At 42.6% G+C, this 17,802-nt stretch overlaps 1 protein-coding gene across 2 annotated transcripts in view; it reads left to right on the top strand.

Moving 5' to 3' along the window:
* Positions 1–17,802, top strand: part of LOC147015044 (protocadherin-16-like) — a 209,126-nt gene that overhangs the window by 162,442 nt on the left and 28,882 nt on the right. For both annotated transcript variants that reach the window (XM_085849401.1, XM_085849402.1), the window contains exons 12-15: positions 55–203; positions 13,377–14,247; positions 14,394–14,630; positions 17,119–17,247. In XM_085849401.1, the coding sequence (XP_085705527.1) occupies positions 55–203; positions 13,377–14,247; positions 14,394–14,630; positions 17,119–17,247 (1,386 nt within the window). The remainder of the gene's footprint in view (positions 1–54; positions 204–13,376; positions 14,248–14,393; positions 14,631–17,118; positions 17,248–17,802) is intronic.

Here is a 17,802-nt window from a genome sequence, read left to right as displayed (position 1 = left end):
TGACACTTTGATACGTGTTGTACTCCACTCTTTTTGAAACTGTTATTTTCACAGGTGATGGCTCGGAGCAGTATTTGTTGGATTCCCAAACTGGAGAGTTGCGAACAGCGGAGATTCTAACGCGCAGTTCCTACTCCCTACGTCTTGAGGTGCATGATGGCGGCACACCCCCATTGCGCACCGAGGCTCTGCTGCAAATCAAGGTATCGCCACAATACAGAGACATGCCAGATTGTACTAGGGTCAGATATTGTAAGAACTTCATCACAAGGAAATACAAAAATAAAATTAAAAAAACCATAGATAAATTTTTATTTTGAGTAAGTCAAACAGGATGGTGCAGTGGTTACCTTTGAGTTGTCTCATCTGGGTTTGATTCATGACATGACTATAAACTCAAATTGCTGCTTCGCAGGCATTACGTTGCATCTGGATGTGAGTACACCATACATGAGGTGAACATTAAGCTGGGTATTTCAAGTGCTGGTGTGATGAAAGGGTTCATTCATGGTCACCATTACATTGTAGAGGTGCTACATTTATACCTGCATCTCCTTCTTCTTTAGTATGCAGCACATGTCTGCAAGTCGCATTATTAATTGGTTGAGGGCACGGCTTTGCCACTGACAGAATGGCCTATGTAGGTTAGGGCAGGAATTTGTAATTTGTTCAGGGTGCCAGCGATAGCTCAGCTACTCTTCGCAAAGGACACCGTGGGAAACTTCACCATCCAGCAACTTATGCTGGCAGATGGGATGCCCAGTTCATCGTCCATCTGAAGGATGGCATATACACTGATGAACCATCCTGCCTTTGAAACACCAGGATGGAAGTTTCTATCTGGGTAGAGATTCAAACCTAGGCTAAATGGCTCAGAGCTGAGTGCATACCTCTAGGACCTTGGCCATTCTGCTAGCCCCCTACACTTGTATTTATGTATGTATATCATATATGTGTATATAGGGCGTCCATAATGTCCTTGTGCAAATTTGAACTTTTATAATTTTTCATATCATGTGATGGGATTTCCGTTTCTGGTTACCAAGTCATGGTCGCTTCTTTTGGTCCTCCAAAGATCTGCTTCCAAAAAGCTAAGTGATCATTCTGGATTTGTCTGTGCTTCTGCAAATTTTGTTCTCCGTTTGTGTCGATTGGTATTCGTGCTTGGAGTTTTCACTTCTGTGTATTTTTTGTACTAATTCTATTTATTTTGATCCTTTGTCTCAGGCTCAGATAGTTTTAGGCCGACCCATTTTTTTCATTGTTTTCCCCCCAACTGTTTCCCGTACCCACGGCGTGTCTCCAGTTATGTCTGTTCCATTAGTCACTACCCTTACTTTAATTCCTCCCTTACACCTTCAGCATATAAGGAAAAGATGTCCGAGGCCTTTGGAATCCGTGTCAATCCTTTATTCACCACACCGTGAACTCCTTTTCTCCTGCTCGTCACTTCCCGTTGCAACCGGTATCAGAAACCCGAGAACCAACATATTTACCTCTTACCACAAGTAAGGCAAAATGATGCCACGACAGTACTCCCCCTCCTCATGCATTAATCAAACTATGGGAACAAACAATATAATAGGTGTTGCCTGTCCATGTAAAACGCACAATAAAAGTCACAGCCAAGATAACAAGCCGGTAGGCAGTCATGGGTCGCCAAGCATGGAAACTATAAGATATAGAGCAAAATGGATGTCGTATAGCGGATAGGGAATCACCTTAAGATTATGCATATCAAATCTCATCCAGTTCCATGTACTGATAACTACTCGGTATCCATTTGAATGAAAAGTACCGAAAATGCGGTTTGAAATCGAAAATCCCCAAAGTTTGAGGGGGTGCTGTAGGTGGACAAAGATCTAAATCGAAAATCCGGCTCGATCGTTTGTGCACAATGTATTCCAGACGATTAGTGTGAATTTTCATGACCATCCGACCATAACCCTAGGAGGAGTAGCATTTGGCACGAAGGCACCTCCAGCTCTCGCATATTATCGATTTTTGCACTAATTGACCTTTGACCCCTGACCTAAGCGAAATCGGTCAATATGTCCTGAGGCAAAGTTGTAGTACTCATTGAGTACCACGAACCTGCGAAGTTTCATTTGTATCGATGCACTCACCTGGTCGCTCGGGGGCCTTCAATTTTCGCCAATTTTCGTGCACACCCTAATTGTAGGGGGCGCTGCGGGTAAAGTATTCCATATATCACAAAAAACCGGAATATATTTGATAGAGCATCACCTGTAGATCATTCGTGCCAAATTTCATAACCCTACGAGGGATATGGCTTTCGGAATTGATTTTGCGTGAACGGTACCGATTTTGAAGGTTTTTCGGTTGTTGCTAGGGAACCAAAGCGTCCCTAGCAACCATCACAATTTCCAAAGTACTCGGTCATAAGATATACCTACCACCAGAGTTTGGTCAAAATCCACCCACGTTTACTACCAATTATGCTGATGACAAACGAACAAACAGACAGAATTACTGACAATAAGGGTCACCTATTTCGGCGACCCAAAAAATAGTCGACAGCAAATTGTACTCATAAATATCGTGCCGGGAAGTGCACATGGTACCGTTGTTGGGGGGAGAGTCGGCTCTGGTGCTGCATCACGAAAAGCTAGCTTTATACGATCTATGGAGACCGTCTCCCGACCACCATTAATATCGAGTATGAAGGTCTTCTCAGAGCGTTGTAGAAGATCACATGTCTTCCACCCACACCCATGTGCCCTTTTCATTAGTACTTTAGCATCAACGGCTCAACCAACATCGAGCTCGTCGTGGCAGGAGGTTAAAATCCTACGATGTACCAAACACTTTTAACTCCTGTGGAAATGTTCCAAATTAATGGAGGATTTGCACGCACGGGTTAGGAGGAGAGACATGAGAACCTTAGTTCGCTCTTTTAAAACCAATAGGTTTATTCCCTCCCGTACCATAAATAAATAATAAAAGAACCAGGGAATGGTGGAATTGCGATGGAGGAGCAGACAACGGCGGGTTGTGAGAGAAGGAAGGGAATACAATTAATAAAGAATTATATACATTGAGTTCCTGCCTTACATCTTAAGCATAAATGGAAAAGTATATATATATATATATATATATATATATATATATATATATATATATATATATATATATATATATATATATATATATATATATATATATAAGGAAAGAATTACGAACCCTAACAGCTCTTTTGTGCAATCTGCTCATCGCTATGGCCTTACAATTAGCCTCAAGAAGACCGAGGACATGCTTCAGCCGAGACCAGAAGGTGCGTATATACTGTCCAACACATTACCATCGATGACACGCCACTCAAAGTGCAGGTAAGTTCTGTTACCTTGGCGGTGTCCTCTCTCAAAATGCAATGATTGACGACAAAGTAACATCTAGACTCGGTAAAGCATGTGTGTCATTTGATAGACTGACGCGTCGCCTCTGGCATGAACATGGCGTTCGCCTGGCTATCAAGATTAGTGTCCATCGTGCCATTGTCCTATCAACACTTCTTTACGGATGCAAATCTTGGACACCCTATCGTCGTTGTGTCAAACGCTTTGATCAATTCCATAAGCGATGCCTTTGTAAGATTCTTGGCATCACCTGGCAAGACAGAATACCTTACACCTCAATCCTAGACTACTGTCATATCCAAGGAATTGAGTAGTTCCTGATGCAAGCCCAGCTTCACTGATCAGGACACCTCACACGTATTGAAGACCACAGAATCCCGAAAGCTCTTTTCTTCGGCCAACTTAAATTTGGTAAACATTCACGTGGTGGACAAAGGAAGCATTATAAGGATGTCCTTAAGTCTACACTCAAGTCTTATGCCATTCTAGTCACCACCTGGGAACATCAGGCCACAAACAGGTCAGCTTGGCGTAACATTTGCCACAAAGGCCTGGGCCACTTTGAATGTGGGAGACTTGCTATCAAGAGACAGTGGAGGCAAGAAAGGAAAACCTGCCAATGTCCACCTCCGCAAGGACCAGCCTATACCTGCGATGTTTGCAGGAGACCTGATGCAAGCCCAGCCTATACCTGTGATATACCTCCATATTGTTCTCCATTCTCCTCAGACCAACTGCTCTCTTGTTCGCTACTCCCTCTTCTCCCTGGGCAATGCTGCGCCCCTGGAAGGCGATTCAAGCTCTGCCCCTTGGGAGGTGTCTATAGCTCTGCCGCTCTCTTCCTCTCTTTCCAAGTCTCCTGGCATCCCAGTGGAGGTTTACATAGGAGTTTATACACACAATTCCTTAATCATAATCCCTAACTAATTATTACCATGCACCACCCCTTGTGTGGTGCAAACACAAATAAGACATTCCTTAAGCTGACATGTCCCGACTTGTTACATCGAGATTGGCTAACTACCCGTACATGGACCATGCTACTCTCTACATTCCTATTTGCTCTATAGTGATATCTAACCCCCCCCCCCCCCCAACAAACGTAGCAGTACTTTATGATTTCCCGTCCATAGCGTGCCCATCAGCCCATCAGCGACACACCAACCCATCAAACACCAGATCATGTCGGGGTCACCAATTTAGCATATAAGGAAAAGACGTCCACGGCCTTCAGAATCCCAGTCAATCCTTTAATCACCACACCGTGAACTTCTTTTCTCCTGCCCGTCACTTCCTACTTCCTGTTGCATCCAATACTGGAAACCCGAGATCCAACATATTTACCTATTACCACAAGAAAGGCAAAATGATGTCTCAATTCTGTGCTTGCTTCAGAATCGTGTGTCCTTAACCCCCCCTCTCTCTCTCCTCTCTCTCCTCTCTCTCCTCTCTCTCCTCTCTCTCTCTCCTCTCTCTCCTCTCTCTCTCTCTCTCTCTCTCTCTCTCTCTCTCTGTTACCATCCTTCACAGGTGCACCCAACTGCTCCTGGACTCTATCTGAGATGGTGATGAACTTTCTGGCAACCCTCGACTCTGATTCTATTAAAAAAACCTGCTCTGCTACTCTGGCACGTCCTCTCTCGCCCTTTTCACCCTGTCATTTGCCCAAGGTCATATTCCATCTGCTTGGAAATCAGGCAACATCACAGCACTGCATAAAAAAGTGCAAAAACGGATCCCCTTAACGACAGACCGATCAGCTTCCTCCAATCATCAGCAATGTTATGGAATCCATCATCCCAGCTGACATAAATTCATTCATTTTCTCCAACAATATCTTGGATCATCAATTTGGATTCACACCTGGTCACTCTACCTTGGACATGCTGCTTCTACTCTCCCAATAATGGTGGAGGCCCATGAGATCAGGGCCATCTCCCTGGACATATCTCGAGCTTTTGATACAGTCTGGCATCCCACCTTCCTCTCCAAACTATCTGCCAATGGAATCTAAGGCTAACTCTACTCTTGGGTTACTGACGTCCTCCACACTCATAGGCAACCTGTGGCATTCAACGGATTTCTTTCTTCTTCTCTCCCTGTCAAGGCTGGAGTACCCCCAAGGCAGTGTTCTGGGCCGAGTCTGATTCCTGATATTCATCAATGATATCTCTGACTCTGGAGAATCCTCTTTATTTATTTGCTGATTACTCTACCATCTGTCATGACATCCCTCATCCTTCAGATAGGCAGGCTGCAGCCTCTTCCCTTGAAAAACAATCACAAAATAGTGAAACACTTAGAATGTCTTTTAACCTTGAGAAATCTCACACATACTCTCTCTCTCTCTCTCTCTCTCTATCTCTCTCTCTATCTCTATCTCTATCTCTATCTCTATCTCTATCTCTATCTCTATCTCTATCTCTATCTCTATCTCTATCTCTATCTCTATCTCTATCTCTATCTCTCTCTGAAAGAATCATCGAGCAAACCCTCTCATCTACTTTCTTAACAATCCTCTCCAGAAAGTTCATTTATTCAAACTCTTGGGTCTCACTATCAGCCATGATAGTCCCTGAGCCAGAACAGATATTGGTACCATCTGGGGTGGCAAATTGTCACTGTGTTTTCTTGGAAGGCAGATACCCATAGATGAAAAAAAACTTTGAAGCCAAGCTTGGAACGGTAGCTTTGTGCTAGTAATCACCTCTTAAAGATGGAGGACCGGGCCTGACCCAGGACCTGAAATTTTGGGGTAGGGGAAATATAAATTGTGATATTTTTTTAAACTAATGACCCGATTGCTACAAATGACCACTCAAAATGTTGCAAATTTTATGTTCTACACATCTATATATATTATATGCCAATATGCTAATTAAGTAGGTCACCAGAGGTCAAAAGGTCATGAAATTTGACCCCTGCTTAAAATCTGGCCATCCGTCCAAAAAACACCACCGTTACCCTACCAATGGGAATTTATCAGCCAAAATGGACTCAAATGGAAGTTAATAAGTGTCCAAGTCCATTTTATGCCTAAAAGTGTTGAATTTATTTATATCTGAGCCATGGTACATTACAGAATTTGACACATCTTTGAAAACGGCCATTTTTAGCCCAAAATATGCAAAAATGGAAGATGCCAATTTGTTGGTGTTCATATAAAATCTTTCACCCACAAATGTCAAATATCATGTGAAAATGTGCTCTGATTTAGGTGTTCTGCTTGGTAGCCAGGAGTTCCTCTTTAAGCCTCTGGTTTTCTTGCACCAGCTGGGACATGGAAAGGTTGTCAGGATAGACCAGCAATTTGCCCTGCTCATCTGGTATCACGTGTATACTCTCCCCAAACTCCCCCTTGATCTTTCTGTGGATGTGTTTTTTCGTGGACGCTTTCACCTCACCCAGGCCTACACCAGATTCTACGAACAAATCAAGCGGGTATTTACATAACTCAGTCATTCTTATCACTTGAGGCTTCTCAAATATAACATCCCTAATGAGCCTGAACGGTCCACTGTAACAATGTACTTCAGTCTTAGCATACTCCTCGTCTGGGTCTGGGCGGAATGCCACCGGATCACCACTAGTTTCAGAGTTAGTCTTGGAGCTTGTCTGTTTGGTATACCTACGATAGCAAGATCGGTGGTAGTGGCCCTCAGCTGCAACTAGGTCTCGGGACGTAATCGCCATCATTCTTGGATCACTTTGGTCAACTGCTGCCTTCCTAACCGTCTGATCAGAACATAGATCGACGCATTGGACCAAGAGCTCTCTTGTTTTGCTGTTTGTGAGATACTTGGTGCTTTTCATGCAGAAGATGCAGACTGGTGCATACACGCGTGATGATGACGAGGTTAGACCTGCTGATGACTTTCTCCGGTTAAGTTCTTTCCGTCCCTGCTTATCCGGATTTTCTGCAGATGCCGCTTTTTCAATAGCATCCAGGTCAGGTTTCTTAACGAATTGATTCCTGCATCCCCTGTGATAGAGGACTTGTGGGATCTCATCATATCTATCTGTAGCAATAATCCTAAGAATCGCTGCATGCTTCCGGATCTCAGCTGCTTTCTGAAGCCGTTCCCACGATGCACGATCTTGGGATGAATTCAGCTCGAGGTCTGTGTCCTCGCACTCGAAGATGCAGGAGGAATGGGTCAACTTGCGTGGCAGTAAGGGTTGGTCGAGATTTCCAGTGCCCTCCATCATTGCCTGAAAGTGAAGAACATCATTGATTACTAATGGACTCTGGGATGTGGTTACAAAGCCATGTGGTTCTCATTATGAAATAGGCCTACTTCATTACCAAGAATGCCGATATAAAGCTCCTCGCAGCAGTGCTAGTGTTCCCTTTGTTAGGAATCATTCAAGTGTGACCAGTGAGGCATGACAAACATAAAATATACATGAAAATTGAAAAATAATAAATATTAAATATTAGCTAAATTAAAGTTAATATACTGGAAAATTACTTTTGAACACCGCACATCTGCCCAATAATTCATACATGCAGGTTTTATTCACATGTTCTGCAAAAAACTTTGCTTTATGAAAATTTATACTTATTTGGGACCATTTTTTCAGTCAACTTCAACACCCCATGTAGAACACAAAAAATTATTCTATTGGCAAAATGAATATATCTATACCTTCCGTGTGCTCCCGGCATCATCTGAGGCTATTGGCAACTAAATTATATGGCGTCGTTCTTGAACTATACCTTCTCAAAAACATGACATTCTTGCATTTTCCTTGTATTAACTGCAAAATATGCTTATATTAGGTTTCCATAGGTTTCCATAGGGCGAACGCGGTCCACCATCAACCCCTTTCTGGTGAAACTATCTAAATCCTGGATCACTGCTTACCTCCACTCAGTTGTTAGTCTTTTTTCACAACTGCATAACCAACCTCCATATTCTCTTCAATCTCATTCTTCCCTCCAGGTCTTTAAGACAGCTGTTCACCACAATCTCAGATTACCGTCTATCCAAAACAATGATCTTTTCTACTGTCGCTAACCCCCACCCCACACCCCCTTCACTCCCCAAAACATTTTTGCTTCTGTATCCATCTTGGCCACCTCTTGGGTTCTACCATGTCTCTCATTGTTATCCACATCCCTTGCTTGTCCGTCTCTGTCTATTTTCTCCCTCTGCCCTGCCGTTGGCATTTCCCCCTTCTCTTTCTGCTGTTACTCTTGTTATGTTGTGTCCTGATCCGTTCTGTGTTCTAGCTCTTCCATGAGCCTTGATTATGTATAAAAAAACCAGCAACTATAAATCACATGTGAAAGCACAATTCATCAAGTTTTGTGAATGTTAATGTTGGTATTGATGTTGTTAAATCCAAACTTTCTTGCATTTCCTGACAAGTTCACAATTTCTGACGAGGCAACTTCAAAATCGGTTGGAAGGTCAACAACCACAATTACCGCATTTGGTTCCTGAGGTAGGATGATTAAATCTTTCCCATATCACCTTGTACCAGCAAGACTCGGCTCCCTGCCCGTGCTTAAAATGTGTGACGGGTCTTGAATGATGTCCTCCCAGACAAGTGGATCAGTAGACGTGGACCAATTGGTTGGCCAACTCGTTCACCGACCCGTCCCCATGAGACTATATTTTATTACGGGGTGATGTGAAACTTGTTTACTCCTAAAAACCACAATCTTTCGATGAACTTAGGGTGACGATCACAAATGCAATAAATTAAATTACTCAGCAACAACTGCAGAATGTTTTTTAACAAGTTGGAAAATCGGATTGAAATATGGTGGTTATGTTGAAGCCTAAAGATGTGAACTGTGTTGGGTAAAGACTTGATGAATTATACTTTCATGCACCATTTATAGTTTGTTTATATCACGAGTAAATCAAAAGTTATAAAATTTCAAAGTTACACAAGGACATGATGGACACCCTGTCGATATGTATATTTACAGTGGCCTGCAAAAGTATTCAACCCTACCAATAATGCCACATTTCGATGAATTCCTTATTTTCTAGAAACTATTTTTCCAACTGACCTTTTTTTTTTAAATAATTTAAGAGATCAAACTAAACACTGTTATATTTGAAGGAGGTTACATGTCAGGAATACCTGTAAAAAACATGTACAAATCAAAATTCACTGGTTATAAAAGTACTCAGCCCTTCAGGTCAGTACTTGGTGAAGCACTTTTTGCAGCATTGACTGCGATGAGTCTTTCTGGGTATGTCTTTCCACCAGCTTTGCACAGTGAGATGGTGATATCTTTACCCATTCTTAACGTGAAAATTGCTCAAGTTCAACCAAGTTTGATGGGGGATCGTCGATGGACTGCAATCTTCAAGTCTCGCCATAAATGTTAAATTGGGTTCAAATCAGGACTTTGACTGGGCCACTCAAGAACATTTATTTACTTCTTATTCATCCACTCCAGTGTGGCTTTAGCTTTATGCTTCGGATCATTGTCCTGCTGAAATGTGAATTTCCGACACCGTTTCAGATTCATGGCTGACTCAAGCAGCTTTTCATCAATGATTCTCATGTACTCTTCACCGTCCATTATCCCTTCTATCCTGACAAGCTTACCAGTCCCTGCTGGTGCAAAGCAGCCCCATAACATGATGCTGCCACCACCATGCTTGACAGTAAGGATGGTGTTCACTGGGTGATGTGCAGTGTTAGGCTTATGCCAGATGTAATGCTTTGAATTTAGGCCAAAAAGTTCAATTTTTGTCTCCTCTGACCACAGAACATTTCTCCACATGCCTGCAGTATCGTCAAGATGCTTTTTTTGAAACTCCACATGAGCTTTTATATGTGACTTTTTCAGTTATGACTTCTTTCTTGCCACCTGTCCATCTTTTGTGAAGGGAACGAGATATTGTTGATTGATGAACACTGACCCCCATCTCAGACAATGGAGCCTTGCAGATCATTCAAAGTCATTGTTGGATCTGCAATAACATCCGAACCAGTTTACTGCTTGCATGGCTGCTGAGTCTGGATGGTATGATACCTCTTCCACTTCTTACTCAATGGAATAATGAGCGACTTTGAAATCTTCTGAGAACCCTCTCCTGAACGGTGCTTCTCCACCATTTTATGTCTGACTTCTTTGGAAAGCTCCTCGGTCTTCATGTTGTTCACCTTGTTGGTTCACCAAAGGAGTTAAACATTACAACTGCTTAGAAAAGTGGTGAGCTTAATTTAAAAATGAAAACACTGCGTAAATACAGGTGAAACCTATTACACTTGTTTCGTAACCTTTCAAAAAAAAAAAATTGTTCCTGAACTGATTTCGGCTTAATTAGGCAAAGAGTTTGAATACTTGTGAAAATGAGAATCATCTGATTTTCTCTGTTAGTCGAACTATTTCACATTTTATCTGCATTTTTTTAGCTTTATCACTGAGGAGTAGTTTGTGAAGACCATCTATCTATAATTCCAGCAATCTCTGTGTGTGTGTCTGTCTGTTTGTCTGTCTGCGACCGCCGTTTCTCGACGACCGCCAGTCCGATCTCATTGAAACTTGCCAGGAATATTTCTGGGGACTCGCGGATGTGCCTTTTCGAGGTTTGACATCGATCGGACGAGCGGTTCCCAAGTTACGGCCATTTCATTGCCTTTTCAGTGTTGAAAAGGTGTATATATGGCAGCTAAAGGTGTCCGTTCCACCTTCTCACCTTATCATGCCATTTTTCCCAAATTATTAATAACCAGACGACCACCGGTCCGATTGGATTGAAACTTGCCAGGAATATTGCCGGGGCGCCGCGGATGTGCCTTTTCAAGGTTTGATATCAATCGGACAAGCGGTTCCCAAGTTACGGCCATTTATCTGTCAACCAATGACAGGACACGGTGGTATGACGTCACAATTAATGTTTTTTTAATTTTTATTTTTTGGCACGATTGACGTCACAATTCTTTTTTCTTCGTTTGGTATGATGTCACAATCGACACTGGGGACCTAATTATGTGCCTTTTCAAAGTTTGATATCGTTCTTCCTCATCCATTTCAGCTGTTTCCCAAGTGTTTCCCAAGATTTGAAAGCTGTTTTTTCCCAAGGATGGAATTAATCGTTGTGCTTGGTAGAAATTTGTGAATACATTTACAGAGAGAGGGGCGAGAGAGTAGGGGGGAGAGAGGAGGGGGTGAGAGAGAGGAGGGGGTGAGAGAGAGAAGGGTGAGAGAGGGGGTGAGGGGGGGGGCAAGAGAGAGGAGGGGGGACAGAGGAGGGTGGGGGAGAGAGGGGGGAGAGTGGGGTGAGGGCGAGAGAGAGGGGGCGTCACAATTCTTCTTCTTCGTTTGATATGACATCACAATTGATGCTGGGGACCTGATACTGCAGGCACGAAGCTGCACATCCTGGCACGCACCTACGGGCCCACCCCTACGGGCCCGCACTAGTATACATTAAGTTTGATTTGAAAGCATCATTTAATAAGTTCAGGTGGCATCAAAATGTGAAAACTTTGTGGGGTGGGAGGAAGGGGGTGAATGCTTTGGCAGGCTACTGTGTGTATATACAGTATATGCAGTATATATGTATATATATATATATATATATATATATATATATATATATATATATATATATATATATATATATATATATATATATATATATATATATATATATATATATATGTATCTTCTTCTTCTTCTTTCGGCTGCTCCCGTTAGGGGTCGCCACAGCGGATCATCCGTATGATCCGCATAGTGATTTGGCACATGTTTTACGCCGGATGACCTTCCTGACGCAACCCTGGTCGCCTCTTACAACACAGGGATATGGTACACCTATTTTAACCGGGGTATACACCGGCCCAGTACACTGGTACTCATTTCGCCGACCTCGGAAGGATGACAGGCTGAGTCACCCCCCTGGTGTATTAATTCAGTGGCCCAATGGGGCTTGAACTCAGGACCTTTTGGATCCCAAGCCGCTGCCCTAACCACTGTGCCAACACCAGGATATATATATATATATACACACACCTACATATATTAAGGTGAATGCACCCAGCATTGCCCGGGTTCTTTTTGAATGAATTTACTTTTCTGTACGTAGGTCTGACGCGAGCCCAGTATCAGTTCCCTATTGGGCCACAGCAGTCATAGCCGAAAGGGGTTGGTGAGGGGGAAAGGGGCCTCGCCACCTTGCCTATAACCTTCCCGGGGCCTGTCCCGACATTTTTTGTTGCAGAGGTTTCCTCCTATCTTTGACCGTTCAGGAGATTAGCGCGTGCAGACAAACAAACAAACAAAAACTTCAAATTATCTATTAACATATATATATATATATATATATATATATATATATATATATATATATATATATATATATATATATATATATATATCTTCTTCTTTCGGCTGCTCCCGTTAGGGGTCGCCACAGCGGATCATCCGTATGATCCACATAGTGATTTGGCACATGTTTTACACCGGATGCCCTTCCTGACGCAACCCTGGTCGCCTCTTACGACACAGGGATCCTATATATATATATATATATATATATATATATATATATATATATATATATATATATATATATATATATATATATATATATATATATATATAGATATACATACACACATGAGTTACACACTCGTTCATACAGTACACACAAAATAAAGATTTCAGAGTGACGGATGGTCGGCAATGGTGTGTGAAGGAAAATATTGTTAAACGCATTAATTAATGCCAGCAGTCACACGATACCCTAGACTGCTGCTGAAACGGCATCCAGGAGAATAAAAAAAGTCAACTTCGAATCTTCCAACAAGAAAAAACTTTCATCATATATTTTCATTCATTCTCGAGGAAAAAAAATAGCAAATGCTCTCATAAAACTGAAGAATGACAACCACAAAAGGATTGCTTTGTACCAGCAGCAAAAGAATGATTATTATTATTTTTCTTGTTCAACATAATTATATTGAATCAGCTATTTAACTTCCACTGCCTCCTTTGAGCATCCCAAATTGTTGTTGCAGGTGATTTTCACAAGCAATTACAGGAAATCGACAATCCTTCCCGTTCTTCTCTCCTGTCCTCCGCTGACCTCACCTGGTACTGGCATCGGGACCCTGCCCCTCCCGGAAGGCTGGTATCGTGAGCCAGGGAGAGTGAATTTCACATTGATGGGAGGCCCCGAGACCGGCCATTTTGTTGTCGAACGAACATCAGGAAAAGTATTTCTCTCCAGTTTGGCACCTGTTCCAGGGAGGTATCATTTGGATGTCTGGATCGAAGGGGTTGTGGTGTCAGAGAAGCTTCAGGAGTCTTACATCGTAGCCAGTGTAGCTGTATTACCCGCTGCCTCACCCAAAACCATACGTCTTGACTGGCCAAACAATGGACCGCTCGAGTTGATGGTCTCTGAAGAAGTCCCATTGGGTCACTTAATACACACATTCTCAGCACTTCCTGCGGATTACAGTATTCGCTATGGCCTGCTGGGAAATCCAGTTTTGCCACTCGCTATCGATGCAGCCTCTGGCGAGCTGCGCACTACTGATTTACTCGATCGGGAGGAGACCTCGTTGTTTGATTTTGTTGTAACTGCGGAATTGATCAATAAAGGTTTTGAGACCTTCTTGCCTGTAAAGCTTCATGTTTCTGATGTGAATGACAATGCACCATATTGGAGGTCTCAAGTTGGAGTGACAAGAAAATCCTGGATTGGTGATCAGAGAAGAGAGAATTGGAGATTCCAGAAAGTAGAGGTCTTGGAAGATGAACCACCAGGGTCGCCATTGGCCTGTCTCGTGGCCCATGATCCCGACGCAGGAGAGTCGGGTCATGTGTCTTACGCATTGATCGAAGGAAATGAGAAGAATATTTTCTCTGTTGATGAAAATTTCGGTGAGTACCATATTTTTCTTCCACATCACCCAACCATCTGACTATAGTTGGAGAGACACTTGAGATTTCGATGAAATTCACGTTTAATTTAAACCATTAATTATGTTGAAACCACTAATTTTATATCCTTTCTTTTCTCCATCCAGGAGTGCTCTACCTCTCAAAGATGTTGGATAGAGAAAGACGCGATTCTTACCAATTGGTCTTGTCAGCAACTGACAAAGGGACGCCACCCCACACCGCATATCTTCCAATTGAGGTGCTCGTTCTCGACATCAATGAACCCCCGGAATTTACCTCTGGCACAATCAAAGCCTCCGTGGTTGAAAACTGCCTCCCAAGATGTTTCGTCACCCAGCTACAAGCTCAAGATCGAGACCTTGGTATGTTATAAAATCATGGACTCACCTGCAGAGACCTTATTTATTTAGATAGTAGAGCTAGAGTATCCATTGTAAGAATGTCCTTTCCACCTGTGTAAAGGTTTTCCTGATCCACACATAAATGTGGAACAATGCCGCACAGATTGTGACAATTGCTGTGGGCGTTGCACTCGATGAGCGTGTTGTAAAGTGGTCCCTGTTGATTTTGTTGTTGCCCAACGCATTGGCAATCTCTTTTCGTTGCCAATCTTTGGCCAATTGTATCTCAGTGATATCGAGTTCAAGTGTAATTTTTGTGGAGATATTTGTTTGCTTTTGTTGCGGTTTCCTGTACCAATGCGCGCGCGTGTGCACACACACACACACACACACACACACACACACACACACACACACACACACACACACACACACACACACACACACTGACTAATTCCGACATTTAAATCATGCAACATGACTGACTTTTGCATGTGTGGCTTGATTAATCAAATCATGTGACTGTTTGACAAACTAAATCACATTACTGAACCTTCAGAACATATGAGGATTTTTCCCATTGCTGTGATTAAAACTGCACTCGGTAAATTGCACACTTCCAAAGTTGCCATTGTGTGTGTGTGTGTGTGTGTGTGTGTGTGTGTGTGTGTGTGTGTGTGTGTGTGTGTGTGTGTGTGTGTGTGTGTGTGTGTATGTGTGTGCGTGCTTTTTCTAAATGCATCACTGTTGGAGAACATTCCTTTCAAAAAGGAGCTGATTTTCCATAAACAATTCCCTCAAGCTCAGGTTCTGCTAATCCAGCCGTAACACGCGTGCATGACAGCTTCTACGTTGTGATGAAGTGTTTGTGAATGGGTTTCTTGGAGGCAAAGCCCCATGCTCGTCATTCCACCTGCTCACTCGGCACTCAGTGCATGTTGCTCAGTGTTGCTCTCTAATTTGACATGTCACTCCATTGCGGATCGGTTCCCGTCGGACCGTTTGGTAATCGGTCAGCAACACGCAGTATCTGTGCCTTGTCTCGTGAATGCAGGAACGTTCGGTTGGGAGGCAGTGTACACCGCTGTGCAAAAGTCTTGGACACATTGAGGAGTTACAATCCATGGATGTGAAGAAGTGTTGTTGCTAATCAATCACATTTACCAATCAAATCGAATTGATGACTCATTGTCAGGTGTTCCTCTCGAAACATCCATAAAGCTAAAAGCCCACTTCTCGTACTGCCGAGTAGAGTTCTATCAGGATTCACTGTTAACTTAAAATAAAATGGGTAAACTTCCAGTGAAAGATCACCATCAAAGATATATTTTTAATGCACAGTCGAGCATCATGGGAGAGACAGCGTACTGAAAGGATCAGGACGGAACAGACAAAAGCATGACGCACGACCCGCATGCATGGGGAAGGAAACTCTAAGAAGAAAAAAAACTGAGAAATTAGGAGAGATTTGAGCGGGGTTAATGAGGGTAGAAAAGATCACGGTTTTGGATTGGGATGATCTGAGATGGTGGTGAACAGCCGTCTTGAATACCTGGAGGGAAGAATGAGATTGAAGAGGATGTGGAAGTGGATTCCAAAGGTGGGGGAAAAAAAAAAGAGGAACAAATGAGTGAAGGAGAGCAGTAATCCTGGATTTAGGTACATTTACCAGAAGAGGGTAGATGGTAAACCGTGTGAGCTTTGCAGAAGCCTGGGGGGGACAAAGCACGGAAAGAGCAGAGGGAGAAAGACCGGAAAGGAGGCAGTGGAAGACAAAGAGACCACTAACCTGTCTGCGATGGTGAAATGATAAGGCCCATAAACTCAGCTTGAGCGCAGGAGATTCAAATAATTTTGAAGGCCTTGCTTTTCCGCATGATCAAGCTGAGCAAGATGAGGCAGAGGCGCCACTGCAGAGGAGAGAGCAGTGCTCCATCAAGCTGTGGATTGAGGCCTGTAGGTAGATAGGAGTTCAGAAGTGCCAAGGAAGGACTTTGTATGATCAAGTATCCCAAGTCAGCGGCTGCCTTTGGAGGCCAACATTGAAATGTGGTTTGCCCAAGAAAGATCATGGCTGACAGTGAGACCCGGCAGTTTCAATGACTGAACCTCTTCAAGAGGGTAGTTAAGAAAGTAGATGTCGCCTTTTAATCACTTCCGTGTTTCTTTATTTATTACCATTTCAACTTCAGTGTGTTTGTCCAGGCCATAACTATTTTACCATTTGAACTTTTGTCATCAAATTTTTTTAAACAAACCTTTATTATGTGAATATGGAGAACACAAATGAATAAAATGTACTTTTTAAAAACTGTTTTCAAGTTTTGTTCGAGTACAAAGTGGGCACGGATGGGTTTTCCATTTTGAGATGCTTTCTCATTATAATTGCAATCATGATACTAATTCCCACATGCTTTACAAACCTTTATTGCCACATTACTGTGGCCTTTCTTGATTTGTCAAGGTCACAGTTTATTATTAAACTTGTTTGCTTATCCTTTTCTTTTAGGAGAGAATGGCAACATCCGCTATGCACTGATCGATAACATTTGGCCTTTCCAAGTGGATGGTCCCTCTGGAGTGGTGTCCACAACGCAAATCCTGGATCGTGAGGCAATCTCGAGTTATCAGCTACAAGGTACTACTTCTCTTGACCTGTAACAACCAACTTTCTACCATCACCTAAAGGACAGAGAAGATAGATTTAAACAGGTTAAACTATAACAGCACTCGGTAGACCGCGTACGTCCGTTGGGCTGAACAGTTTACGTTCTGAGTCCCACTGATGGGCCGGATCCGGATCCAGATCTTTACCAAAATTTAGACAATTCGTTCTTGTCACACACCCAACCTGTCGACCAAGTTTAACCATCAACGATGAAAAATCATCTTCTCAAAAAAAAAAAAAATGTTCCAGCTATGTTTGCGGAAACATATTGTTCACCAATCTTCCAATTCATGGGAAAACATTGAAAATCCACCTTCATTGAACTTCCGAGAATAACGGGGATTTGCTGGTATTTCCTGAATCCTGTGAAAAATCGCGAGGATTAAACATGAGTAAATGAAAAAGTAAAGCGATGTTATCCGATTTCCAGGAATGTTAAATGTATATGTAAATGCGTCTTGTTCTTTCACTCTACTTTTTAACCAAGAAGACAAAAACTATCAGGGACGTCGTAAAACCTTTGCA

Source organism: Eptatretus burgeri, chromosome 12, assembly GCF_056783735.1.
Source record: "Eptatretus burgeri isolate ZD-2024b chromosome 12, Ebu_testis_v1, whole genome shotgun sequence".
Lineage (NCBI taxonomy): Eukaryota > Metazoa > Chordata > Myxini > Myxiniformes > Myxinidae > Eptatretus > Eptatretus burgeri.
The sequence above is the reverse complement of the archived record's forward strand: the minus strand, read 5'-3'. Positions and strand labels throughout refer to the sequence as shown.